The sequence below is a fragment of the Medicago sativa genome, chromosome 8 (assembly GCF_051527215.1).
Source record: "Medicago sativa cultivar Bolivia chromosome 8, Bolivia_mono, whole genome shotgun sequence".
NCBI classification, from domain to species: domain Eukaryota; kingdom Viridiplantae; phylum Streptophyta; class Magnoliopsida; order Fabales; family Fabaceae; genus Medicago; species Medicago sativa.
This window is the reverse complement of record NC_140756.1, coordinates 4,106,156-4,133,711: the sequence shown is the minus strand read 5'-3', so window position 1 is coordinate 4,133,711 and position 27,556 is coordinate 4,106,156. Positions and strand designations below refer to the sequence as shown.

The 27,556-nt window shown below is 30.3% G+C and overlaps 2 protein-coding genes and 1 long non-coding RNA gene across 3 annotated transcripts; all 3 read right to left on the bottom strand.

The window, feature by feature from the left end:
• Window positions 1-238: 238 nt before the first annotated feature.
• Window positions 239-1,272, bottom strand: LOC146896266 (WAT1-related protein At4g30420-like). The gene is made up of 3 exons (XM_085739368.1): window positions 1,070-1,272; window positions 880-952; window positions 239-608 (listed from the first exon to the last, which is right to left on the bottom strand). Exons 1-3 carry the CDS (start codon window positions 1,254-1,256, stop codon window positions 416-418), a joined length of 453 nt encoding a protein of 150 aa, XP_085595494.1. The 5' UTR covers window positions 1,257-1,272; the 3' UTR covers window positions 239-415.
• A 4,967-nt stretch (window positions 1,273-6,239) lies between these two features.
• Window positions 6,240-8,556, bottom strand: LOC146896265 (uncharacterized). The gene is made up of 2 exons (XR_015024220.1): window positions 6,695-8,556; window positions 6,240-6,608 (listed from the first exon to the last, which is right to left on the bottom strand). It is a non-coding gene; the product is annotated as an uncharacterized LOC146896265 (long non-coding RNA).
• A 2,783-nt stretch (window positions 8,557-11,339) lies between these two features.
• LOC146896264 (WAT1-related protein At4g30420-like) lies at window positions 11,340-15,595 on the bottom strand. The gene is made up of 7 exons (XM_085739367.1): window positions 15,261-15,595; window positions 15,119-15,187; window positions 14,393-14,509; window positions 14,061-14,301; window positions 12,132-12,290; window positions 11,871-12,022; window positions 11,340-11,743 (listed from the first exon to the last, which is right to left on the bottom strand). Exons 1-7 carry the CDS (start codon window positions 15,446-15,448, stop codon window positions 11,575-11,577), a joined length of 1,095 nt encoding a protein of 364 aa, XP_085595493.1. The 5' UTR covers window positions 15,449-15,595; the 3' UTR covers window positions 11,340-11,574.
• Between the last annotated feature and the right edge of the window lie 11,961 nt (window positions 15,596-27,556).

The window sequence follows — 27,556 nt, the reverse complement described above, 5'->3', positions numbered from 1 at the left end:
ATAGGATCTATTGGAAAACTTGATGGCATGAACGCCAAGTTATTTGTCTTAGTTAATAGGTATACAAAATACTGACTTTGATAGTGTAATATATATTAATCAGCTAAGAGTTTCTTCTTAATCAATTTTATAATTTACTTTTCCTGAACATTCATTTTTTAAAATTCCCTGTGTCTCATAATTAACCATTGATTATGCTTTAAAGTTGTATACAACTTAATTTTGTATTTCTCTGACAATAAATGAATACACGTACACATAACAAAGAGTAAAAAAGTAACTTCAACTGTTATTCTCTTCAGCTATATCATGGAAAGCAAAAATAAAAAAGATATTGTGACGACATTCATTTTAATTAAGCTAAAAATTAATGGAATGACATTCATTGATTCTAACACACAAAGTCCTTTTTCAATCAACGTTGTAATGTAGATTCATCCGCTAAAAGAGTTTCTTTCAAATCGATTATCAAAATTTTCACTTCCTCTGTCTCGTTAACCATAGATTTTGGATCTATCTTCTCTTTGACATGAACTACATCTTCAGCTTTACCCCAAAGTAAGACATACAAGCCAATAATCACTCCAATTGCGCCTATCAACGTAACGCTGCATCATATTCCAACAAGAACAAATTATCTCTATATATTTTGCATGTGATTAACAATATACTTAGTTGAATTCGGTAATAGTTTAACTTTGTAATCTCAAGGGGTCGAGTTAAATCTCATCCGAGACTACTTTTGCAAACTTTGAAATGATTAACTACTTTATTGTTTGTTGATAGACATTTTTTTATCAAGTTTGTTGTAGAAGAAAAGATGCAAGTTTATTAGGAATGAAATTTGTGATCTATATTACTTAGAAGATGGAAACATACCCAATTAGTGAGGTCATGAAAATCAAGCAAAAACTCCTTAAATTTAAGGAATAATTAAGAGGCAGAGTTTCTCCTACCAAAAAAGAAAGAAAGAAACAATTAATTAATACAGTTGAGATAAGAGGAATGGATATTAGAGTAGTTAATTAGGAATAATAACAAAGAATGAAAGGAAAGCATAAGTACGTACCCAGAGAAATAAGCAATATGGGAGCAAGAAAAATGGTTGCAAAAGCACTACGGTATCCTACAAATACGTTAGGACTCATACCGTCCAAAAGAGTGACTCTTATGCCAAGATTCATACCTGCATATATAAACTGTATCAATACCATAACCATTATTGGCATGTAATACTCCATCTCTATACTTCCCATCTTTGCTTTCCAAAACACGTTGTGGAAAGTAATACTCCATTATTGGCATAACCATTATTGGCATGTAATACTCCATCTCTATACCATAACCATTATTGGCATGTAATACTCCATTATTGGCTAAACATTAGATCTTATAACTAATTTTTGTGTTTCATTTTGACCCGAGAACTACTGTTTATTTATCAACTCTCTTCATAACTGTTTCATTATTGTGTAATCAAATAGTTGATGAAGATCAAGAAAATCAACTCTCTTCATAACTGTAATCAAATAGTTTGTTTCTTTATCATTTTGCTTTGTCTCCAACTTGTTGGATGTAGAAAATAAATTCAAAGATCTCAACAATAATGGCTTTTCTATTGTTGAATTTGTTTTTTCCTCGGTATGAAGTTGGGAGATGAAGATGGAATAATTAAATTTTTAATTATTTTTAGCAAATTTAAAAGAAAGAGAGGAATAAAATAGAAATTATTAGATGTTGTAAGTGCAACATAAACTCTTATGTGCTTCTCAAATTCAAACCCTTTTACAAAAACTATAGTTAACGAAAATAAACAAAAGGCATCAAATAAAACACATAAATTAATTAAGGGACCATATATTCAATTTAGCTTTTAATACACTAGCTGGTCTCTTCCATATTAGACTGCATAAATTGTTCTCAAAATATGAAGAATGTATTCAATATACTCCATTCGAAATGAGCAAATAAGATGTGAAAGGTTAATATATGTGATTAAAAATGCAAGGATCCCTAAATAGTAGGGGAGACATTAGACAAATTTTGACAACGGTTGAAAACCACTACCATCTTAATATATAATACGAAGGTTCACAATGCATGCCTAAACCTGAAAACCTTAAACCTATGACATATTAGTTACTTCAAAGCATTTAGACCAACAAACCACTTTCTGTTTTTGTGATATCATTTGGCTTCCACTACATGATATCCAACATTAAACTCCCTTCTCTAAAAACCAATTAATTCTTTTTCCTTTCTTTCCAAACGGTTTTGAACCCTTTTTTCTCCTTCGCAATCTAAACCCAAAAGTTTGTGATTTTCAACCATTTTTTCCCTTCATACAGTAACTTTTTTCCAAAAATTTGTTCATTGTTTAAACATGTCGACAACTAATGATATAGTCAATCTGATGCTTATATATGAAAATCGAAATAAACCATCTTTTTTACTTTATCTGTGTCATTTCTTTTTTTTCAACTTCAATACACCATTCCTTTTTCATTGTTCCATCTCCCTCTCTCCCACTTCTCTGTTCACTATCACCATTCATTATCCACACCATCAGTGCATTAACCAAACAATCATCACTAACCAATCGTCACCGTCGTCACCGTTAACAAACCATCGTCGCGGTCAACTTTCATCACGTCATTACCATCACCGCCATGACAATGACTCCGTCGCCGGAAGTCCCCTCGATCCTCTCTAGCGATCTCATCCTTGATGTACTTTCGTTTCTTCCTATAAGATCTTTTCTTCGATTCAGGTATGTAAGTAAGTGTTGGAAAACCCTAATTTCCGACCTCACCTTTGTGAAATTGCATCACCAGAAATCACAATCACAAACACGAAATTCACCCTTCCCACTGCAGGTTGAAGAATTCAGGTGGTGGTTGCGGTTATGAAAACAGACCAATGTCTCTTCTGCTGCTATCATCTATATTTAAGTTTTTTTTTTTAGCTTTTATTTATTACAACTATTGTTTTGTCTGTGATTCTTTATCTTTTATGGTATTAGATGATTTGCTGTGAAATTGAGAGTAACTGAATCATTGAGGAATTAAATAACTTCCAATTATGTTGTCCGTAGGAAAGAAACTATTAGAAGGTATGCATGTTCTCTCTAATCTGTTTCTCTAATCATGGTTGTGTGATATCCGGTGTTCTTTCTTTTGCAAATAAATTTCATGTAGCATCTGATTCAGTTAACTATCTATTTTGATTGTGTCTTCTTTGGTTTTTTCAATTTTCAAACTTCCTTGAGATGGACTAGACATGAGAATGTTGTGATTGTTAATCTTTTATTGTTTATTTGATAAAATTTTGTCTACACATTTTGCAGATGGGGAACAATTGTTTCATTGTGCTTATAAAAAAGTTGTTTCATTGTGATTATAGTAGAACGTGCTAAAACTACTATTACTTAATTCATATATTCCATTTGATTGTTCTGAACTTTTTTGTTTAATTCTTACCTTTTGATGTTCTAAACTTTTGTTTTTAATTTGTAGGTTCTAATGAAGGTGCACATAGTTATAGTTACTTGAATCTGAAGAGAAAAAGAGCACGAGTATTGAAAGGTCCACATTTAGTTACACTGGTATCACCACTTCGTATCCGTTAAGTATAACTAATTTCCTAAATCTCTGTGAAGCGATAACTGACAATATATTTTCTCTGCAACATACTCTATTATAAGATTGGAAAAAAGCATCAGATTAAAACTTTACACTGCAACTCATTGTATCTACAAAATGCATGTGATCAGTTCAGCTTATGTTTTAAAGTTTGGTGACTGTTAAACCATAGTAGTTACAGTACACATAATATTTTCTGCTAGACTTTGTTACTTAATGCTGAACAGGACGCTATTTGACATCTTAGTATGGTAAATTGCTGACTGATCTCTATTATGTTATCATTCCGAGCAACCTTCTATGAACAACGTACCTTATTATAATCTCATTGCTTATGACATTATTACCATCAATCATAACTTCATATCTGTTACGTATAGCTAATATTCTAATTTTTCAAGAAGCAAGAACTGATGCAATTATTCACTCCAAGATAATCTAAGAAACCATGTTATCTTATCCATCAGTGCATCTAATATCTTAAATTGCGATGACTGTTAAACGAAGATTGCAGTTACAAGGCACAAAATGCATTCAAATAAACTTTGCCTTTTTTCTCCTGGAAAGGAAATTTTTTGACATCTACCCATAGTCAATTCATAACTGATCTCAAGTTAGTTATTATTCAAATCATAATTCTATGTTTCCCTATGTAGCGGCGAGTATCCAAAATGATTAAGATATTCGTTTCGAACAACTATCCGAAAACTAATCTTTGTGGACAAACTACCATATATTTAATGTCATTTTCAACAAATGAAACACCTGTATTTGTTAGTATATGGTGGAGATGGTTCTCTTATTTTAGATTGCGGCGAATTTTTGAATCATTCAAATCATCCTAAATACAATGTTGTTTACAAGGAAATTTTTCGTAACGTACCAGCATGATTTGTTCCCTTTTTTTAAGTTGTATTATTATTTTTAACATTGTATTTGCATAAATAGATTTTGAATTAACAGTATAATTGAATATTTTGTTTGTCATCAATATGACCCGTGCGGCAGCACGGGTGCAAGGTCTAGTACAAGGGTAATGTGGTAGCATGACAATAAATGAAGGATAAAATAGTAATTATAAGTTTAATGCATTGCAATTCGTATTTTTTGTCAAATTGGCATTACATGTACTAAACAATTTTTGTCTAAAAATTTAGTCATGAGTGCATTCCAATTCCTTTTTTTTTTTTAATTACAACTATTAATCTCGTTTAATTAACTCCCATGTGATCTGTAATACCAAAGTACGTATTGCATTTAGATCACAATTCTCTAAAGTGAACACTGATGTTAGAGTATCCAATGAATAATATCAACTATTAATAAATATAGGGTTGTGTTAACCGGTGCCCCCGGGGCACTAGTTAAGCAGCTAAAATTTGAAAGAAAAAACAAAATCAACATTAAAAGCAACACTTTTTTAAGTTTTGAAAAGTAAAATACACGATTTCCAAAAAAACATTTCCTTTTATAATTCCTTAACTAGTGCCCCGGGGGCATTGGTTAACATTTCCGATATATAAAACAATGATTGACTTTTTATGAACAAACAATGCCTGTATTTTTTTTTTTTTTTACTATATTTCATTTTTTCAGTACAAATAATGATTGTCTTTATATGTACAAATTACAAATACAGATAGCAAACCAAAAAGCTGACTCTAGTTTGTTTAGTGAGAGAAACTTCACATTCTCTCCAAGTTTTTTTTTCTCTTTCACTCATTTAAGATGGATGATTTTAGGTCATCATATCATCTGCATCTTTTTCCCTTTCTTTCATATGAATCGGTGATTTCTTCATGTATCAAGTTTTTTCTTGTGTTTTTTGATGATTTTATTGTCTGAGTGCGGTGTTGTGTTGTTAGTCGTCTTGTGCGATGTTGTTTGATTTCGCGTCTTGTTACGGTGTTCATTTGGTTCCTATTGAAAGATTAACTTCAGTCAATCATAGATTCAATCAATGATTTGTGTGTCCACGTTGCAGATCCGTAAGCATGAGTATTTTGATGATTTAGATTTTATCATATTACTAGAACGTCGACCCGTGCAACGCACGGGTCTCACGGGCAGGAATAATTTGATACATAATAAAACGAATAATTAATAAAGTTTTTAGTCCCTATAAATATATCAAATTTAGTTTTTAGTCCTCGTAAATTTTTTTGATAGATTTTGGTTTCTATAAAAAATTTCAGCACGTAGTTTAGTCCCTATTAAATTAAAATTTATTTAATTATGCTTAAAATTTTAAATTTTTTAATGATCTGCTACATACTTGTTTAAAACATTATAAAATGTTCCTTCGATTAAACACATACTAAGCAAAGGCAAGCATACTAACTTGGTTTTATCAATCTGTACTTTTAATTTAACATGTGAATGCGTGGGATCTAGTTACTCAAGCCAAATCAGTATTGGGTTTTCTTCATCAAGCATACCAACTTGGTGAATGACTATCTAACATTCAGAAAAATATTAACACCTTCCGGAGGTAAATCTAAAAATAAATTTCGTACATTTAGAGGTCGAAGCGCTAATAAAAGACAATGATAATAAATTGTTGAATTAATACTTATGGCAATGAATAAATTTATTTAGGTGGACTGGAAAAAGTTTCCTTAGCTAAGTAAATATAGCCGACATAGCAACTTGAAGAAAATTAAAAACCAAACTGTAAAAAACAAAAGGAAAAAACACAGATTATTTAATGTCTGATTTATGCAGATTGAAGGAATTCGATAACAAAGCAAACGGCTCTAGCATTCGAGCAAGCTAAACATCTTTGTCGTCCTTGTGCTCAATTTTGACACGAACAACTCTGGTAGGTTTTGTGGCCGACGTCTGGCCAACTTCATCATCAACAGCCACATAGTCAATGCTTTTAGAGGACCTCTTAGCACCTGTTTTGGTGGTTGGTGTGTCAATCACACGTGTATTGCTGCATGAGTCCTCAGCCTCTGGTACATCCTGCAGACATTGGCGGCAAACAATTTGATCAATTGTGTTACGGATTAAACCTTTACGGACTCATGAAAGATTAATGTAATAATTACCATCTGAACATTTGAATTGTTTGGCGCAGCACAATCCACACTAAGCTCAACAACAGATCCATCGTCGGAGTTATTAATTGTATTTGTTTCTCTACTGACTTTAGTCTCGTAGAGCTAACGTGCCTGCACGCACCTTCCATTCCACCGTAAAGACTCATCGCCACTGTATCAGAACACTTTTCACCACTGTTGCCTCCATCGATTCCTCACCGAACAGATCAGTTACCATACATTGATTGATTAGTAACTAATTTAGTAAGGGAACCATAGTTTCAATTATAAAATTAAAAAAGTATACCAAAAATTATATTAGGAGAATACCAGCACACAGATTTGTTAGCAAACAAATGAATAGTCACGTAACCGTTTAAAATTCCAGAGTAAACTTAAAAATGTCGTGATTTTATAGGAACTAAACATATTTATTTATAAACATAAAATTTCATTAGATATAGATAAAGAAACTATAAATTGTAATAAGTTAAATATAAAGTATGTAAATAAATTAAAAATATAATTATGTCTATATATACTATATTTTATTACCATGTTTTTTAAATTCGTTTAAATATTATTTTAATTAATGGTTAAGAAAAGGGAAAATTTCTTATACGATATTTAGTGTGACAATAACAATAGTTAAATATCATAGTAATATGAAATCATGAATATAAATATGATAAAGGGCGACAACGGATTATACCCATGTTGGAGAATCGACTTAAACTAAACAATTTTAGAAGCTACTATGCATGTGTTTGATTATGCGGTGACCAAAATTGAGTTTGATTGAATTGATTTTATATATTTTTTTTGAAAAATAAAAGAAGGATTATATTAATTGGAAATGGATCCCAAATTTCTTTTGGATTTTCTTCTACCCAAATCTTATTTAAAAGACTTAAACGCACTTTTGGCCCCTAACTTTATCATAGTTGCAATTTTGGTCCCCTATTAAAAAAACCACTTTTTAACCCCCTAAGTTTACCCTTTTTTTTCAACTTTAAGGTCCCCTTAATCTTGACTCTATCAACGCCCACGTGGCTCATCACTTAAGTGAGTTGGACGCCACATGCATTATTTTTCAATTAAATTTAAAAGAAAAGGCCACATTGGCTCAGGGACAAAAGGAAAGGTAGAGAAAATAGAGTAACTCTCTAATATTCTCAAAGAAAAGATTATATTATTTGAATGTTTCTAGGCTTGATGATCCCAAAACACTAGGTGGTGAGCCTTATTTATACTACTCTAGGAAGGCTCTCCATAACAAACTAGAAATATCTAGAAATAAAGAAAAGTCTAGAGATATGGATACTCTAGTACATAAGCCTAGAAGGGTCTAGAAAAGTTAAGACTTCCCTAGTGCTTATTTAGTAGTGTCTAGTAGCTTCCTTATTATTCCCTAGTATTCTAGAGACTTCTATATTATTCTTTAGTCTTCTAGAGACTTCCACATTATTCCCTGGTATTCTAGAGTCCTCCATATTATTCTTCACCATTCTAGAGACTTTCATATTATTCTTCATCATTCTTTATCATTCTCCATAATTCTTTATCACACATGTGTATATTATAATTAAAGAAACAAAAAAGAAAAAGGTAATGGGAAGGGGCGCACGTGACAATCTTCATCTAAAACACAAACAACGATGTGAGCAGTTCAACATCTTACAACATGAACAACAACAAACCACTTATTATCAAAAGAAAAAAAAACTATGGTCCTCTTTAGAAAGAATTTATCAGGCCACACCCATGCTTTCTCACCTACCATTTCTTCTTCTTTTTCATGGATAAGAAAATTCAAGGATGAAGGTGACATTCACAGCCATGGTCATGTGTATTTATAGTTATACCGTATGAAAGAAAGAAGTAACGAACAACACCTTTGTGTTCTTAGTAAAGTGGATGAAAAAATGGGGGGAAAAATTAGGTTTAGGGTTAGCTTTACGGATTAAGCATTTACCACGGTTTAGGGTTTATTTTTATCAAGAGAAACAGGTTTAGGGCTTCGTATATATAACCAAAATATTTGCTTCATAAAAAAAAGGCGAGGATAAGAATAAAATTTGTGCGATGCATTTTTTTAGATGGAATTTGTTATGTTAAATTGCAATCGTAAAAGTGTAGAAAATATTTGTTTCAAAAAAAAAAAGGAGGATACGAATGAAATTTGTTAGGTTAATTTTTTTTTTTGAAAGGGAAATTTGTTAGGTTAATTAATAAATAAGGATTCGGATGGCCAAAACTATAGGAAAACAAATTTCGGATTTAAGTGAATTGATAACAAATTTCGGATATGACCAAAATTATAATTAGAGATAAATATGAAATAGTTGTTTCGGAAAATGGAAGAGATAAATACGAAATAGTTGTTTTGGAAAATAGAAGAGATAAATATAATATGATCAATGGCTAAAATTGAATGACGCCTAAATGCGCAAGATCCAATGGCTTAGAAAAGTGGATGAAAAAATGGGGGGAAAAATTAGGTTTAGGGTTAGCTTTACGGATTAAGCATTTACCACGGTTTAGGGTTTATTTTTATCGAGAGAAACAGGTTTAGGGCTTTGTATATATAACCAAAATATTTGCTTCATAAAAAAAAGGCGAGGATAAGAATAAAATTTGTGCGATGCATTTTTTTAGATGGAATTTGTTATGTTAAATTGCAATCGTAAAAGTGTAGAAAATATTTGTTTCAAAAAAAAAAAAAAGGAGGATACGAATGAAATTTGTTAGGTTAAATTTTTTTTTTTGAAAGGGAAATTTGTTAGGTTAATTAATAAATAAGGATTCGGATGGCCAAAACTATAGGAAAACAAATTTCGGATTTAAGTGAATTGATAACAAATTTCGGATATGACCAAAATTATAATTAGAGATAAATATGAAATAGTTGTTTTGGAAAATAGAAGAGATAAATACGAAATAGTTGTTTCGGAAAATAGAAGAGATAAATATAATATGATCAATGGCTAAAATTGAATGACGCCTAAATGCGCAAGATCCAATAGTTTAGAAAAGTGGATGAAAAAATGGGGGGAAAAATTAGGTTTAGGGTTAACTTTACGGGTTAAGCTTTAGTAAATAAGATTTGTAGGAGTTTTGTTGTTGTATGTTATTAACTTGGGTGATATGAGTTTGTTCGTAGATTCACTCTTTACGTTTTTAAGAAGCTAAATTAGTCAACCCAAATTGGCACCAAGAGAAAATCGAATATGAGACCTTGAGAAAGAGCACACACAAATTACAAATATCATAATTTGATTTTTTTTTTTTAAGGGAAAAATTGTGTCATTCACTAGTTTTAATTTTCATTTTTATTAGCTAGTCAGTTTCCATGGCCCAAATTATTTGCACTTGTTCACACCGATAGACGGTAACGATGAAATCTGAAAATCAACTCTGGCCAAAAATTAACGTCACACATTGTGCATGCATATTTTTATAATATACAGGTCTCAATCGATAACATAAATAATATATAGGTCTTAAAAGTCAATTTACACCTTTTTCTTTACAAAATCATTTTAATTTTTACACCTAATTAAAATTATCTTGTTCCAATTGGTCTCATAAGTTATTTGAATCTAATCACCAAACTATTTGATATAAAAAATTTAATTAATTTATGAACAAATCAATTGAGTTATTGACTTATTTTAATTTTATTAATTAATAGAATGTTTTTAAGGTGGGATGTCCGGTTAAAAGAGTTTGTCATATTTTCACGTGGAGACTTTTGAATAAGAGGATTTCGACTAAAGACAACCTTGTAACCTCGTTCATCATGGAATAATCTTTTTAGATTCCTTAGCGTATCATGATGGTTGCAGGAAAGAGGAGATGAATATTAATAATTTTTTTTTAATGTGATTTCTCCGGTCATATTTGGTATTTCATTCTTAAGTGGCTTGGGATTTCTTGTGTTCTTCCGATCAATGTATGCATGTATGCATGCTCTTCAATTTAATGGGTTTTATTTGTTTAGGAGGGATGTCCGGCTTTGTTGTCAATGATTTGGTTGACGTGTAATTGGATCATTTAGAAAGAGAGAAATTTGCGGATTTTCGACAACAAAGAAATGCCTCTTGTGCATTTGGTGGTGGTTGAAGGTTCAAAGACCAACATCGTTTTTTGATTTGAGTGCTTGGTGGTATAACCCTTATGTCCACATTGGTTATTCCACATCTTGATTTCGTTTGTTTTTTCGTCGTATTTATTACTTTGTAACTGGACTAGACTTTGTGTTAATGTCATTCTAGGCACACCTTGTACTTGAATGATTTTCATCTTTTTTATATATCTCTTTTGGCTTATTGAAAAACACTTCAAAAAAAATTAATCAATTCTTTGCACGCTTATAAATACTTTTATTTTAAGATTAGAAGAATTTATGAAATGCGAAAATTTCACTCTACTCTTTCTAAAAGGTTTGAAAGAGTCGTGGCATAAAACATATACTTTTTTTTTTTTTATATTAGAGAAAAGATACTTTAATTTTCCTAATAAAAAAAATTCAATTTCTCATGCATGTTCCTCCTACTGGATGCTTATCTGAGATACTTAAATATTGATATTTCTTCCTTGCAGTCAAAATTATATCATAATGGCCATTTCAATGTGTTTATCAAAATTATACTGACATGAAACATTGTTTATAGTATATATCATTCAATGATCATCATATACACAAACTTGTAATATAAGTAGACTATAAGAATGAACGTTGCTCAACAGTGAAACATTTTTAAATATAAGTTAAATAAACCTGATGCAATTTTGTTTTTGAAAAACAATCATCTCTTTTTTCTGAGCTGAACACTCCAATTGAATAAAAAAGCTATTGTGATAATATGATATGATATTCATTTATTCTAAGTAGAGTCATCTGGTAAAAGAGGTTCTTCCAAATCAATTTTCACTTCCTCTGTCTCATTAACCATAGATTTTGGAACTATCTTCTCTTTAACATCAACTACTTCTTCAGCTTTACCCCAAAGTACAATATACAAACCAATGATCACTCCAATTGCACCTATCAAGCTATAACATACATGAAGCAGAAGAATCATTTAGTTAGATTAATAATAATTGGTTAAAATCACCTAAAATTCAATTTGTGTTAAGAATCTTCTTTAATATATATCAGAAGTTAATTATTACTACGTACCTTCCAACGTATATTTCCTCATGAAGCAAAATGGCAGCCAATACAGTACAAATTATTGTGAAAACAGGAGTAAACATAGCAGAGAAGAGAGGTCCTCTCCTTGAAATGCACCATGCTTGAAGACAATATATTACTGCAGATCCCATAACTCCCTGCAAAATAATGTATTAATTAACAATGTCACTTATGATGTATTAATTTATATGACATATATTAATTAATTTTTTTATAGAAGTATAAATTGTTTTATCATCCACATACAGCATATACAGCGCTACCAAGTTGAAGTAGGGAATTAATCTTCCATGCATTAAGGTCTGGCTCTAAGAATAATGTCACTAATGCTGATTGTAATGTTGACATGAAACACATCCATGCACAAAGTGATATGTAATTGGGATGACTTGCATAAGCTGGTACCTGGTGAAAAGTAAAAAGGGAGGCAAAGGTTAATTTCACTGAATATGCATTATTCTATGAGAAAATATGCATTTAAGGATTGATGAAGTCTATCACGTTCTTATGCTAGCGCCTAATTCATCGTTACAAAATGGAAACCAGTTAACCTAGTGATTTCGCTCATCTGGTTGATAAGCTTAACAAAAGGATGAGTCGTTCAGGAGAACCTGAGTTTGATATATGGGTGAAACTATTTTTGGTCAGTCTATACTTACCTCACGGCCGAACTCCGAATTACCAGAGTCTTTTCCTCTAAGAACCAGAGAGTTAACAAAAAATACTAGTTAATATTTTATATGGTTTAACAATTTCAATCATCAAGAGAGAATTACTTAATATTTTCATCTGAATATTTATTATATATCATAGAAAAAGATACAACATACTCCCTCCGTTCTAAATTATATGTCGCTTTGGAAAAAAATTATCCCAAATTATATTCGTTTTACAATATCATTAAAAGCATTAATATTACTTTTCATATTATATCCTTAACTATTTATTACTACCTCTTCTTTCAATTCTTTAATTTGTTTTTTCCATATCATTTATTAAGGACAATATTTGTAAAACAACTTTAAATATTTTTTTCTCATACAAAATTAATTACTTTGTTAATACGTATGAAATGATCAAAACGCCATCTAATATAAAATGAAAAGAGTATTTTTATTATCCTAAATTACTAACAACACATGCGTCCAGATCACATGTTAGCATGTGTCTAGAAAATATTATTTTTATCTCAACTTGAAGAAACTATAAATACATATAATTAATTCGATTAGACATTTTTCTATCTATGTCCTAGAGGAACCAACATTATTAATGGCTTCTCAATGATGGGTGGGGAGACAACTATCAGATGAATGCTCCATTTATTACTCCATCTGTTTGAAGTTGGGTCTTTTTAAGCTTTACACAATACTCACTCCATTCTTAATTATATGCCATTTTAGGAAGAAAAAAATTTGTCCTAAATTATACTCCCCCGTTTCAAAATGAGTGTCGTTTTAGGTGTTTACACACATATTAAGAAATGAAATGATTAAAAGAAAGAGAATGGTTATTTTGCCAAATTATCCTTATTAACTATTGGTTAGTTTTAAAAGTAATACTTTGGAAGTAGTGTGCTGAGTATTAATTGGAGGGTACAATTGAAAGGAAAAAGTTATTATTGCATTGGAAACTGAAAGTGACATTCATTTTGAAACAATTTTTTTTGGCTAAAGCGACACTCATTTTGAAACGGAGGGAGTATGTCGTTTTACAATACCAATAAATTATTAATGTTATTTTTTATATTATATCCTTAACTATTTATTACTTTTCCTTTTTCAATTATTTAATTAATCTTTTCCATACTATTTATTAAGGACAATTTTGTAAAACAACTCATAATATATTTTTCTCATACAAAATTAATTACATTTTTTAATACGTGTGAAATGCTCAAAAGTCAAAACACGTCATATAATTTGAGACGGAGGGAATGGTTAGAAAATTGTTAGAAAAGAATAATTAAGGCAGGCAGTTACAAATTCGAAATAGATTCTATAGAAAATGACTAAAAAAATCTCAAGGTATTTATAAAAAAAAAAAAATCTATATTTGATGGTTATGGACACAATTAAAGTTTTGTTACTTACACATATATAAAAAATACACAAAAATTAAAAAAATACCATATTTGACATAAACCTTTTGATGTCAGAGTATCGATTAAAATACCTGCAAAATGAGAAAAATTGCCCAAGCAACAATGCATCCAAGAAGAGACAGACATCCAAGCAACCAATTCTCATCACTTCCCAAGGTTGTGGCCATGATTGATTTTGAAGGTAATTTGTATTCTGCATTTAGTAGCTTTGGACCCTTCAACAATGCAATAGATACTGCTCCACTTACACATATAATTGTTCCCACTATTTTGGCTATAGTTCTCATACTTCGAATATTCATTTTCTCCATTCTGTAATATATTATTCAATTTCCAATAATTAAAATAAACACCTTGGTTTGAATTTTGATTGAGTAACAAAAATAGGTTGACTAGTAATTACCCTACTAAGGCTGCTATTACAAATGTGACTGCTGGAAGAAGATTGGAAATGGCACTTGCAGCTGAAGAAGAAGAAAGATATAGACCCTCAAAATATAAATTTTGATTCAATGTAATGCTGCAACACATATCACAACAGAAACAACAAAAGAGAGTGAAAACACTTCTAATCAATCGTACAAATGCAAAACACCATTTTATAAGCACCACATAGTCACTCAAAACTTTAAGACACCGTGTGTCTATAAACCAAGCATAAGTGAAGAATCTCAATTAAGCAAATCAAGACTCCCAATTCATCAATAAAAGTATATATATATTTTTTACAATATTTAAATATAAACTTGACTTCAATGTAATTTTAACTATTCTTAGCCATTCTTTCAAATCAAAAAAAAAAAACTATTCTTTGTCATATTCCTCTTACAAAAAAATCTATTCTTTGTCAAATTGATGAAAGGATAGTCAAATACAAATTATTTAGTCAAACAAAAAAGGTCAAAGATAAATTATTGCGCGTCTAAATTATCAGCACAGTTATGGCAACCAAATCAGCCCAAATACAGTTGTTTTTTTCTTTGAAACAAATCAAATCAGCTCAAATAGTTGAATATCTATCTGATATGAACACAATTGAGTAAAAAAAAAAATGTCTGACGTTTCTTTGATACAGTCAGTGTTTGTTGAGAGATCGATGTAAATTACTAGAGAGAGAATGGAAACAAACCCAATTAGTGAGGTGATGAATAACAAGGAAAAACTCCTTAAATTTAAGGAATAAGAGCCAGAATTTCTCCTGTCAAAATGAAGAAAAAAACAATAAGTTAAGGAATAACAAGAAACTAAAGAGAAGTGGTAAATTAAATTACCCTGATAAATAAGCAAGAGGAACAAGAACAATGGTTGCAAAAGCACCACGGTATACTACAAATACTCTTGGGCTCATACCCTCCAAAAGTGCCATTCTTGTGCCAAGAGTCTGACCTGCAAGTATGAACTGTATCAACAACATAACTATTATTGGTAGGTAGTACTCCATGTTTAAACCTCCCCCCATCTTTTCTTCCTCAAAAAACACTCGATGCTTATGTTTTATGTGAAGAGATTGAGAAACTTATTGTATATGTATATACTCCATCGAGTTTCAGGGCATATATAAGTGAAAAAAGTTTCTTTTTGTTTTTGAAAGATGTTTTTTTTAGGTTCATTAGATGACCGATGTACCTGAACTATATATAAACTAGATACATTAGATATTGAATAAATTTAAAAAACAAATTGTCTCTTATAATAATACATCTGGATTAAGATATTATTTAATTACTTTTTTTGAAAGGAAGATATTATTTACTTTTTAATAACTCTTTCTTGTAATGGATCTATAATATATATATCCAAGGTATGCCTAGTGCAAATTAAGGTAGAATTATTATAAATTTTAATTAAAAGGTAAGAATAAAAAATATTACATCTGTTATCAATTTTCTGGTATTAAAAAAGGTATGAATTCATTTTCAATCATTTTTAAGAGGTCTATATTAAACAAGTATTAATAAATAACATTTTATAAAATAAATATATTTATTTAAGGTGATGCTTGCCTCTTCTCCTTCTCTCTTGTGTGAGCCGTCATCGAAACCCTAATTTCTTTTCCTTCATCCATCAAAAAGGGGTGATCTTTAGGGTCAATTTTTGAGCCAAAATCACCCCTCTAAATCGTTTTTCTCTTTCCCTTTTTATTGAAATAAGTGATTTTCACATCTATTTCGTTTTTCTACCGTGATTTCGTCGTCTTAGTGCGACGTTGTGTTGTTCGTCGTCTTTGTGCGGCGTTGTTTGTTTTTCTTGTTTTGTTCAGTTATTTGTTTGGTTCAGATTGTCAGATCAGCTTAGATCCAGTGCAGATCCAATCAATGACTTTGGCGTCTTCAACGTTGTAAATCCGGGGACATGGGTATTCCGGAGACATGGATATAGTCATATGTGTAGGCTTTTGTACTTTGCCATTTTATGCTATTAACATGTGAGTTTGTTTGCAGATTCATCCTTTTTGTTTTTAACAAATTTGCATTGTATCGATTTACTTTATCAATTTGAATGAATGAATATCATTTATTTTTGTCAATATATATATATATATATATATATATATATATATATATATATATGGGGCTGTTAACTTGCACCCACCTAAAAACACTAAGGTGCAAGTTAACAAGCTGCACCTACTTGTACTTTACTAAAACACCATTTTGTCTCTATTAAACTTTATTTTAATTAAAAGGACATTTTTGTAAATAGCATAAATAATATTTGTTTATAATAGAAAAACATGGGTGTTTTGGTAAATAACTAGTAGGTGCAGCTTGTTAACTTGCACCTTAGTGTTTTTAGGTGGGTGCAAGTTAACTTGCACCTTAGTGCAATTTCAAAGGATTTCTCAGGTTTTCGTTTTCAATCATTGCATGCATGACTCATTGGTGGGAACTATGGGCCTTCGTGAAGGGGATACGTGGGTTTAAGAGCTCACATTGAGGAGGCAAAACATGATCAACTTTCAAATCTGATATTTTTGGTGTTAATTGGATTTGTTATCCTAACAGAATTTTTTATGTGCATTCGAGTTATTTTGTGCTCTTGGAAGCCTTCCTGGGTGGGATTGAAGTTGAACGTATTCAGTTGTGTGATACATTTGAAAGTTTCGCAATAACAATATTTTCTCCGTTAAAACTTTTAATGTTGAGCAATTGGTTGATAAAATAAACTTTTAATGGAAAAGATTTTGGACTACTCTTGTGTTTTTTTACAAGCGGGGAGGTGGAATCTATTTTAGGTTTGGGATGATAGTCTTTTGTGGTAGTGGATAGCTTGGCTCAAACTACATATATTTTGGTAGAGGGACGTTTTTTTTGAGGGAAGGTAGAGGGACGTTAGTGGGTGTGGTTTTCCTCTTAGATTTTGTTTTGGTTTGGTTTTACTATTGGTTGTTTCTTTGTTTGCAGTGGTTTTTCGTTTTTCACTTTTTCTTCATTGCAATGGATTGAGTATTCCTCATACTCCGACGTCTATATTAATATATTTTGACAATAAAAAAATTATTTACTTCAGATTTAAAAACTATATTTAAACTTTCAACTATATCTAAAGAGTTATATTAACTTGTGTTTCAAGATATATGTTAAAAAATGTAATAGTAAAAAAATTGTATTTAAAGGATGTTCTTAATTAATATGTTTCCTTTGGATATACGATAGTATTTTCCCTATTTAAAATGAGATAGAGTAAGTGTGATGTTACATAGTTTTGCATATATAATATTGAGGAGGTACATTTGTTTGGTTACAAGCATAAAAAATATAAGTCATTTTTTTTGTTACAAAAAAATATAAGTCATTTAAGCACACATACATAAATAGAAAAACAATGAAAGAGAAAAGAAAAAAATTATATATATTTTTTAAAATAATTAAATGATAGATATTTTAATGAGTGAATATACTTTGATTTTGATTTTAACGAGTTATTCACACTTGACGTGAAGGCAAGATGTGCATCCCCGTGAGTTTAACTCAATTGGTAGGGATAATGCATAATACTCCCTCCGTCCTTATATGTTAGTGATGTGCATCCCCTTTGCCTTTTTCACATTTCTTAAGAAAAATTGTTAGTGTAATTAATATGTCTATTTTGTGTGTTTATATTACCAAATTGACCTTTGTTTGTATGTGTATTAAATTTGACTTTACATATTTCAAGGCAAGTTAGTAGTACTCCCTCCGTTCCTTTTTAATTGTCACTTTTGCAAAATTATTTTGTTTCTAATTAACTGTCACTTTCAAATTTCAATACAACATTAAATGTTGTTTTGCCTTTATTACCCTTGGTTATTTATTGCAGAGAGAAATATATGAAAAGAAATATTAAATGATGAAGGTTATTATAGGAAAAATATAAAGTGTTGTATCAAAAGTAGTCAAATGTAATTGTTGTCTTGGTTTGTGTTAAAATCCAAAAAGTGACAATTAAAAAGGAACGAGGGAGTATTAATTAGGGGTATGTTTAGGAAAAAATAATAAATGCATCTAGTAATTTGAAAAGGAGTTTACATTTAGGGACAAAAATAAAATCAAATGTGTGGTTACATATAGGGACGGAGGGAGTATATGTAAAGTTTGAGGTTCGAATCCCAGACGCCACAAAAAAAGGCAAGAGATGTGCTGAGTGTTGACTCGCTAGGAAACTTCAATTTTTCTTTGAATTTTTGGTTTGTTTGTTTTGGAGATTTCTTTTAGTGAGCTTCAAAAGTTCCTTTTGATGATGTTAAGGCTTGGTATGCCTAGAAATATAGGTTTAGCTTCTTAATTTTGTTTCTTTTTCTTTTTGGGTAGTGTTAACTTGTGCCCTTAGGGTACATGTTAAGAAACTTAAAAGAATAAACTTTCTCTAAAATTTTGTGCATTTAAATGATTAAAAAGTTAAATACTCCCTCCGTCCCTCAATAGATGACCCATTTGAAAATGTGTAATTTTGCATAACTTACTTTGACCATATTTTTCTATTAATATACAGAGATAAATAATATCATATAAGATGTCGTTAGATTTGTCTTGTTGAGTATTTTTCAAAATATCAAATTTTCATAATTTTTTCTAATATATTATTCAAGATATTTAAGCTCAAAATTATGCATTGGCATGCGTAATAAGATCAATTGTGTCAAGTATTAAGGGACGGGGGAGTATTAAATGCAATGCACACATTTCAATAAATTTTTTCTATATTTGAATTATTAGCTTGTGCCCTAGCTTGTACCTTGAGGGCACAAGTTAACATTTCACTTTCTTTTTCTTTGAGCCTGGGCCCTCTTTTTAAAAAAAATAAAATATTTTGATTTTGATTTGGTTATGTATACTAGAAGAAATGCCACGAAATGTCTTACCCTACACGGAATGTTAGGAACGCTTGCCAACGTGCATATATATATTTTCTAGTACTACTATCCTGTTGGTTTTGTTTACGTTCCATACAGGTCGACCAAAGTGATGAAAGATGGAAGTCAACGATTGAGAAAAATTAATGTCACACATGGTGTATTTATAATAGATCAGTAGATCTTCATAATCAATTCATATCTTATCAAGAAAAAGTCATATAACGGACCGAACTGGGTCCAGCAAATCCTCCTCCGGTTCACATTAGATGACATATTTCAGTTTTAAATAATTATTAAAAAAATAATTAATAATTTTGATTTTAATGAGTCCCCGTGAGTTTACCTCAGTTGGTAAGGACATTGCATAATTTATGCAGGGGTCGGGGTTCGAACCGCAGACACCCCACTTCTCCACATTTAATTGTGTGAGCTCCAGCCACTAGACTACTAGACCCAAAAAAAAATGTTGATTTTAATGGTAAATTATATCGATTATTTATAAAACACTTATTAATTATATGTAATGGAGTAGGTTTATAAGGGTATTTTAGTAGAAAAAAAATAGTAAATGTTGTATTGATATTATAAATGTACAAAAAATTTGAGACAAAGAAAATCAGGAAAAATGACACCTAATTTGAGAGTGAGGAGTACGATTAAATTTCATAATATGGGTAGTTGAGATTTGAATCTCGGTGTAGGTTTTGTTCAAATAAAATTTGTTACGGAAGTGTAAAATTGATTCTAATATTTGGTTGTTGTCGAGTAGAATTTTGTTTTTAGAATTTATTCTATTTGAAACTAAGAGATTTGTAGTTTATGATTCTAGAATTGATTTTGACAAGAAAATTTATAATTCAACTCACTTTTACTTCAATCTATCAAATAAATCATTTTAGTCAGAATCACTTTTAATCATAATTAATTCTTCTCTACCAAACAACCAAACACACACTCAATTAAAAGAGATACTTATATTTTGTTTTATATTTTTTTTAGGCATCTCAAGTAAAATTATCTCCTTTATGGAAGAAAAATACTCCCTCCATCCCATTTTAAACGACCTAATTTAAAAATGTGTACTGTCCACATATCATGCTTTGACCTTATTTTTCTACTATTATATAAATACAAAATATAGCATATAAGATGTTGTTGGATTCTGCTCGATTAATATTTTCAAAATATTAAATTTTCATAATTTTTTCTAATAGATTATTAAAGATATTTAAATTCGAAATTGTGTATTGGCATATGTGACAGGGTCAACTAGGTAACATAATACGAAACGGAGGGAGTAACAGCTATTTTTTTATTTTTATTTTTTTGACAAAAGTAACGAGTATTATTAGCTTGTTTAATTTAAGTAGATAACTTCTTCTGGATACCCAATAAAAGTCTTTGGTAGGTTACTCCGACGAGCTGTATCCGATAAAAGTCTTTGGTCTCTCATCAAAGATATCTTATTTGTCTTCCTCAAAAAAAAAAAAAAAAATCTTATTTGTCATGAACTAGTCATTAACTAGTATTTTTAATATCTTATTTGTCTTCCTCAAAAAAAAAAAAAAAAATCTTATTTGTCATGAACTAGTCATTAACTAGTATTTTTATATTGCAAATGTAAACATTTATGTCCGTTCATCTACGTGTGGTATAATGTGTCTCCTCATCAAATACTTAAGAATAAAATTGGGAGTTGTGTTATTTGAACAACTATTTAGTGTGACAATTTATGGAACAACTATAAATTTATAAAGAAAAGTAAGTACTAACATGAAAATCAAAGCAATAGAGAGAAAGTAGAAATATAATATAAGTATTAAAAAGATAGTTGTCACAAAAATAGTTATACAAATATCATTTCTCTAAAATTGGTAAGTGATCATGTCATAATGTTGCATACACATCACGAATATTGTGTTTAGTAAAAAAAAACATGAATATTGTGTCATTAATAATTGTGAATTATCTGACCTTGAACACTATTAAATACGTGTTTTTAAGTTTTTTTTTGTCAAGTAGTCTAGTAGATAGATTTCACCTTTTTCAAAGTGGATAAGGGGGGTGTCTGAGGTTCGAACCACAACCCCTGCATATAACAATGCATGTCCCTGCCAACTGAGCTATGCTTACGGGAACTCTGTTTTTTTTTTTTAAGAAATGTGTTTCTATGTTCTGATGTTCACGATTATGTTATAGAAATTGCTACTTACCGCGAGAAAAACTTACCCATGACCCCGTGTATTCCGGAAAATAACAAATTGGATAGGCTAGTTGCTGTGTCGTGAACACTATAAATCCTCCGGGATATATAACAAACATCACTCTTATGTTATTACTTGCGCGCTTTGTTCCATGAGCAATGTTATATCTCTAGAAAAAAAACATCAAGAATTCTTCAAGAATAAAGAGCAACCAATCACAATGCATTATTTGCCACAATTCAAGGAGGTGTGGCTGAAAAATAGGAAGTAGACAAATAAATCATGCAATTAAAACTTGCCATATATGTCTTGAAAAATTCTTGATGCTATTTTTCTAGATAAATAGCATTTTCCTTGTTCTATTTATATATGTTGCGTTTTAAGATAAGATAATTCACTTAATTACCTTGCATGTTTTGTGTTTGATACTTATGCGGGTGCGGACGTACCACAAACCTGAGGAAATTATAGGGTAAGGTTATATCAAATCAAATACCTTTCATGCAAACTTGCATGACTCAAATTATACTAATTCGAACATTTTATGTTTTTTGAAATAAAAATGATTTTATTCAATGAACAGGCAAATCAAGATACACTTGGGTTTGGATAGTCATTGACAATATGAATAAACTATTCCAATAAGCTCTAGTGATTCAAAATGTGTTTTTTTTTTTTTTTTACAATATATTTATTTAGATTGACTTATTTAAACTTAGGTATTAACATAAACGTTTGAGATACTACTATAGAGAAGTTGTGAAAATGGCTTATGGCATGGTCATAAGCTATTTTCATGAGTTCAGTTTTGTTCTATTTACCTATCATCCATTAATAACATGGTGATTCAAAGCAAACGTTGTGCAACTCTTAACTTGATTCTCTAGACCGAATCCACCCAATCAATCTCCTTGATAAATGATAACCTTAGTAACAAGCTCTGTGTCCTCACTCCACATAACAAATCCACGATGGTAAGTTATTTTTATCTAATTTTTTTTTTCCAATTTTTCCTCAATATCCATGCTGGATCCAAGAAAGGTGATGCATCATAATTGTAGAAGGAAAAGAGAGAATTTTCTTCAACATCAAAACAATGCTACATTATTTTTTTCTAATAAAAAGTTTAGTTGAGTTGGGGCTACGTTAAATGGACTCATCATGATTAGAGTAGACATCAAAGCTTAAAGAACGCAGAGGTATTTACCGGCCGCCCATCAAAGAAGTCTTCATATTCAGTGGCGGATCCAGGAACCTGGGTTAGGGGGTGCAAACTTTTAAAGTACAGTTAATACTAATAATAATTATGAAATTGAAGATATATATTTAAATTTTATTAATATATATATATATATATATATATACTCCCTCCGTCCCTATATCTAAACACTCTTTTATTAGAGGCAAATGGTGCTTACATATAGGGACAGAGGGGGTATATTCAAATTATTAGAGTCATAGATCTTTTTGAAATATTCATAAAGTCAGAGACTTATTTAAGAGTGTTCTACAAAGTCATGGACTAATTTAATGCTTTACTCATATTTATTACAAGGGAAATGCTAACGGCACTCTTTAACAACAATTAATAGTAAGTTTTTGTAAGCCATATCAACATGTGGAGTCGAACCCATAATCTTGTCGATGAATCAACTTTTTATCCACTGAGCCAACTTTCTGCAACGTTTTTTTTATAACTCACTCCAATATTTTAGATTTATTTCAACTCATTTTTTGTAGGTAGCTCCCCCTACATTTTGAACACACTTTTGAAGTTCTAACATTTAAATAATATTTTGTCAATTTTTCCCTCAAATTTGTGGCAATAAAATGGAAATATTTTAAAGTATTTCGTAGCATTTGTTTTTATCTAATGCATTAATTTCATTTTCTCAATAAAATATGACCGTTTTTTCATATTATGACTGTTTTTTCTTGTTCAGGTTTGACATTTAGCCCAAGTATAGAAGAAAAACACTCGATTATATACTTAATTGTCATTATTTTTATTCCAAAGGGTAAAAAAGAAGGTATAATGTACTTTGTTGAGGTGGATATAACGTGTGATCGTGGGGTGCATGGTGTTTTGCTGCAGAAATTTTTTGATGGTCTCGTATATGCATAGCCAACGATCCCAATATAAATGAATGTACGGGGGCTATATATGCATGACAACAGAGAGGCCAGGACGAGTTTTATCTTCTACACCCTCCGGTCACTAATATAAGCAAAAATTCATTTTCTAGATTCATTCAATAAATGATGTATGTAGCCTATAATAAAGACTACATACATCATTAATTGAATGAATATAGAAAGTGAATTTTTGCTTATATTAGTGACCGGAGGGTGTACTTCCTCCGTCTCACAATAATTGTCTCTTTACCCATTTTTCTTTTTCTCAAAATAATTGTCACTTTAGAATACCAATGCAACATTTATTATTTTTTTTTCATTATTATACCTTTATTTATTGAATTTCATCCAACTTAACTACTTCACTAACTACAATTAATAAGGGTGTTTTAGTAAATGATACTAATTTTACCATCAAAATCAACACAATTAATCATTTCCTTAATAATCGTGCATAAACCTTAAACGACTATTATTTAGAGACGGATGGAGTAATAAAAAATCAATATGTTTTATCTTCGACACACGTACCAATGTTTTATCTATGATATTTTCAATTCTCTACTAAAAAAAATTATGAAAATTTAATATTTTAAAAATATTCATCGAGACGAATGCAACAACATCTTACATGATACTATTTATCTTTATGAATTAGTAGAAAAATATGGTCAAAATATGTCAAGTCAATAATGTATATTGTCAACTAGGTCATCTATTGAGGGACGGAGGGAGTAATATATAAACACAAATTAAAGTTGTAATAAGCATTAAACAAGAAGTTGAAATGATGAAGTTTGACTAAAAAATTAGGATGGGTACTTAAACAATTACATATTTTACAACTACTACAAATTATGAAACTTTTTTGTACAATACAACTATTAACGGATAAAATTTTCGGTTGACATGACAATGTGCGGGAGATTTGGACCCATGCAAATTCGAAGCATAACAAAAAAACACGTATGCCACTTTTGAAACCGCCGAAAACTAAAACCGTTGAAAAATTGTTTAAAGTCTCGCAAAATAGACATATAATTGAATTATTTAAATTTTTGGGTGGGCCACTACACCACTTTGCAAGAATTTGGATCAACCAAAACCTAAAATCGACACAAAATTGTATAAAATCTCGTAAAATAGATTTATAGTCGTTAATTTTTAAATTTTTCCGGATGGGTCGTGGCCCACCATAGCCACGAAGGGCTCCGCCTATGACAATATCCCATCTTTACTTTCCAAAATACGACTCTTATGTTTTTTTGTTGTGAATATGAAGAGATTGAGAAATTTAAGATTCACCCGTGATTTGTATACTTTGACCCCGTATTAAAATTGAAGATCCATTTAATATATTCTCTATTTCTTTCATTTTAAGAGATAAAGTCATAAAAAATCTTAAAAATAATTAATGATGATGAGACCAATTTATTGATAGAATCCACAACCTACTATTTTTTATGTCTATCTTTTTCGTAATGACAATCTCCATTTATTTTAAAAAGTCTGCTATTCATCGCGAGAGTTTTTATCAAGAAGCGCTCGTGAATCCTTGTCAACCAATCAAAAGTTGGTCCTGGCCACAAATCACGGAAGTTTGTGGCTGAAAATAAAATTGGCTAGAGTGATAATTGTGCTCGGGATCTGTTCGGAACAATATATTCGCTACAAGTAGCGTTTCTCTTATTTTAATAAATGGAGAGGATCTCAACTCACTCCACATGACTCCACTTCATATTCCATAATTATAAACATATTTCAAAAAAAAAACATTTGCTTTTCATTATAAAAATATAAGATCATCTACAAATTTTTAGATACATTTATATTTTCAAATTTTTAGATACATTTATATTTTCTTTCCAAAGATACTTTTCATTTTTTGACAAAATACCTTTCATTAATACTTTTTTTTAGGAAACCTTTCATTAATATTATCAATGTATCTTGAAAAACAAAATATGAAAAGTAAACATTAAAGATATCTATACATAAAGGACAATTTGGTAAATCATATATACTTTTATCACAAGTTTATTATTTCAACAACTTTTCTTAGTACCCGTGATTTTTGCAAACTAATCATATATAATTCTCTATTCTAAATTATAAGTTGTTTTTTTACAATTTCACACATGTTAAGAAATGTAATAAATTCCCTCTAAAAAAAAAAGTAATAAATTTTGTATTGGAAAGAGAAATTATGAGTAACTTTACAAATTTATCTTTCATGAATGATATTAGAAAGATAATTAAAGAATTGAAAGAAGAAAGAGTAATAAATAGTTAAAGGTATAATAGAAAAAATAACATCATGTTCACAAAAAAAATAACATTAATGTTTTATTGCTAGTGTAAAATGACTTATAATTTAGAATTTTTGTTCAAAGCGGCTTATAATTTAGGATGAAGAGAGTACTGCTAGTTTTCAAAATACATTTTTTTTTTTGTGAATATGAAGTGATGGAGAAAAGTTCACGAGCGGGAGTCTATCCCCATGATTAAGTGTCTAAGAAGAACCCAAAGATCTGAATGCATACCGCTTTCGAACTTCACTCATGTTGTTTGTCTAGTATGCAATGGTCATAAAATTCTAGCTTATCCAATTTTTCTTTTCCTGGAAAACCTTGTTTAGCTAGTTCTACTAAACTTCTTTCACTGACATGTCGTAATCTTAAATGCCAATATTCAAATTTATTATGAGATGCTTCACTAGCTAACGATGCATGACCAATTACAACGGAACCATCTAAAATGTATAAATCAAACATTAGAACATTTAAGAGTAATTAATGCACCATGCGAAATTTACACATCTCTTGCTCAATTTTCGTGCAATAACCTAGACTATCAAACATGCTTATGGAAATTACATTTTGCATACGTTCAGGATCATATCTCACATGCCTTCAAAGGAATTCACGGTGATCAAACATATTTAGACGAACGGTACCCATACCTTGGACCTCACAAGCCTTGTTTCCGAGCCGGACGACTCCACCTTCTTTTAGCTACAAAAATTCAAAATATTGCTTTCTCGAACACATATGATAAGAACAACCAGTGTCCAAGACTAAACTCTTTTCTGGTTCCCTCCTAAATTTCTGAATGAAGATGAAGGAGAGATTTTGTTGTGAACAGTGAAATAATGTACATTAGTGTTAAATTAAAGGGGGAAAGTACATTACTCATGGAACAAATAAGAGAGGTGGAAGTTTTTTCCAAACTATAGGGGGTGTAGGTGTGTTTTAATAAAACCTTATATAGCGTTCAGTTCAGTTCCTGAGAAATTGTGCAACGATTCAAAGTTCATACCTAGTATTGAACCTGGTCCTCAAATCACGCCACGATACTTTCCTCCCCGCCACAATCTCCCAAATCATGCCAAGATTTTACGGATACTTCAACATCAATTTTGAGCCAAATATCAATAGTGAAAAAAAAAAAAAAACACTTCCATCCACATCATAGAATATTCTACAAGTATTAGAATTAAAGTCATTAATTAGTGTTCTATAATATACTAGAAATTGAAAAATATTGTGAAAGAAGATCAACGTTTGAGTCTCAATATGTTTATGAAGTAGAAAAAAATCAGCAACATTCTTTACAAAAATCCTAGAGCGTTTTCAAAATATGAAGATTCATTGCCAATAATTATAATTCTGAGGTATTAAAATCTATGTAACTTTTAACCCATTTTAGATGGTTTAATGGTGTTAGCTTGAGAACTTAGAGTTTGATACTCTCAAGTTTTCAGTTTGATTCTCCTTGGAACCAATTTCGATAGGCTAATTTGACTTCTTAAAAAAAAAAGTCTTAATTTTTTGGATATGCAATGATATATTTTTATTTTTATAATCTATAATTTGTTGCTTAACGATAATTA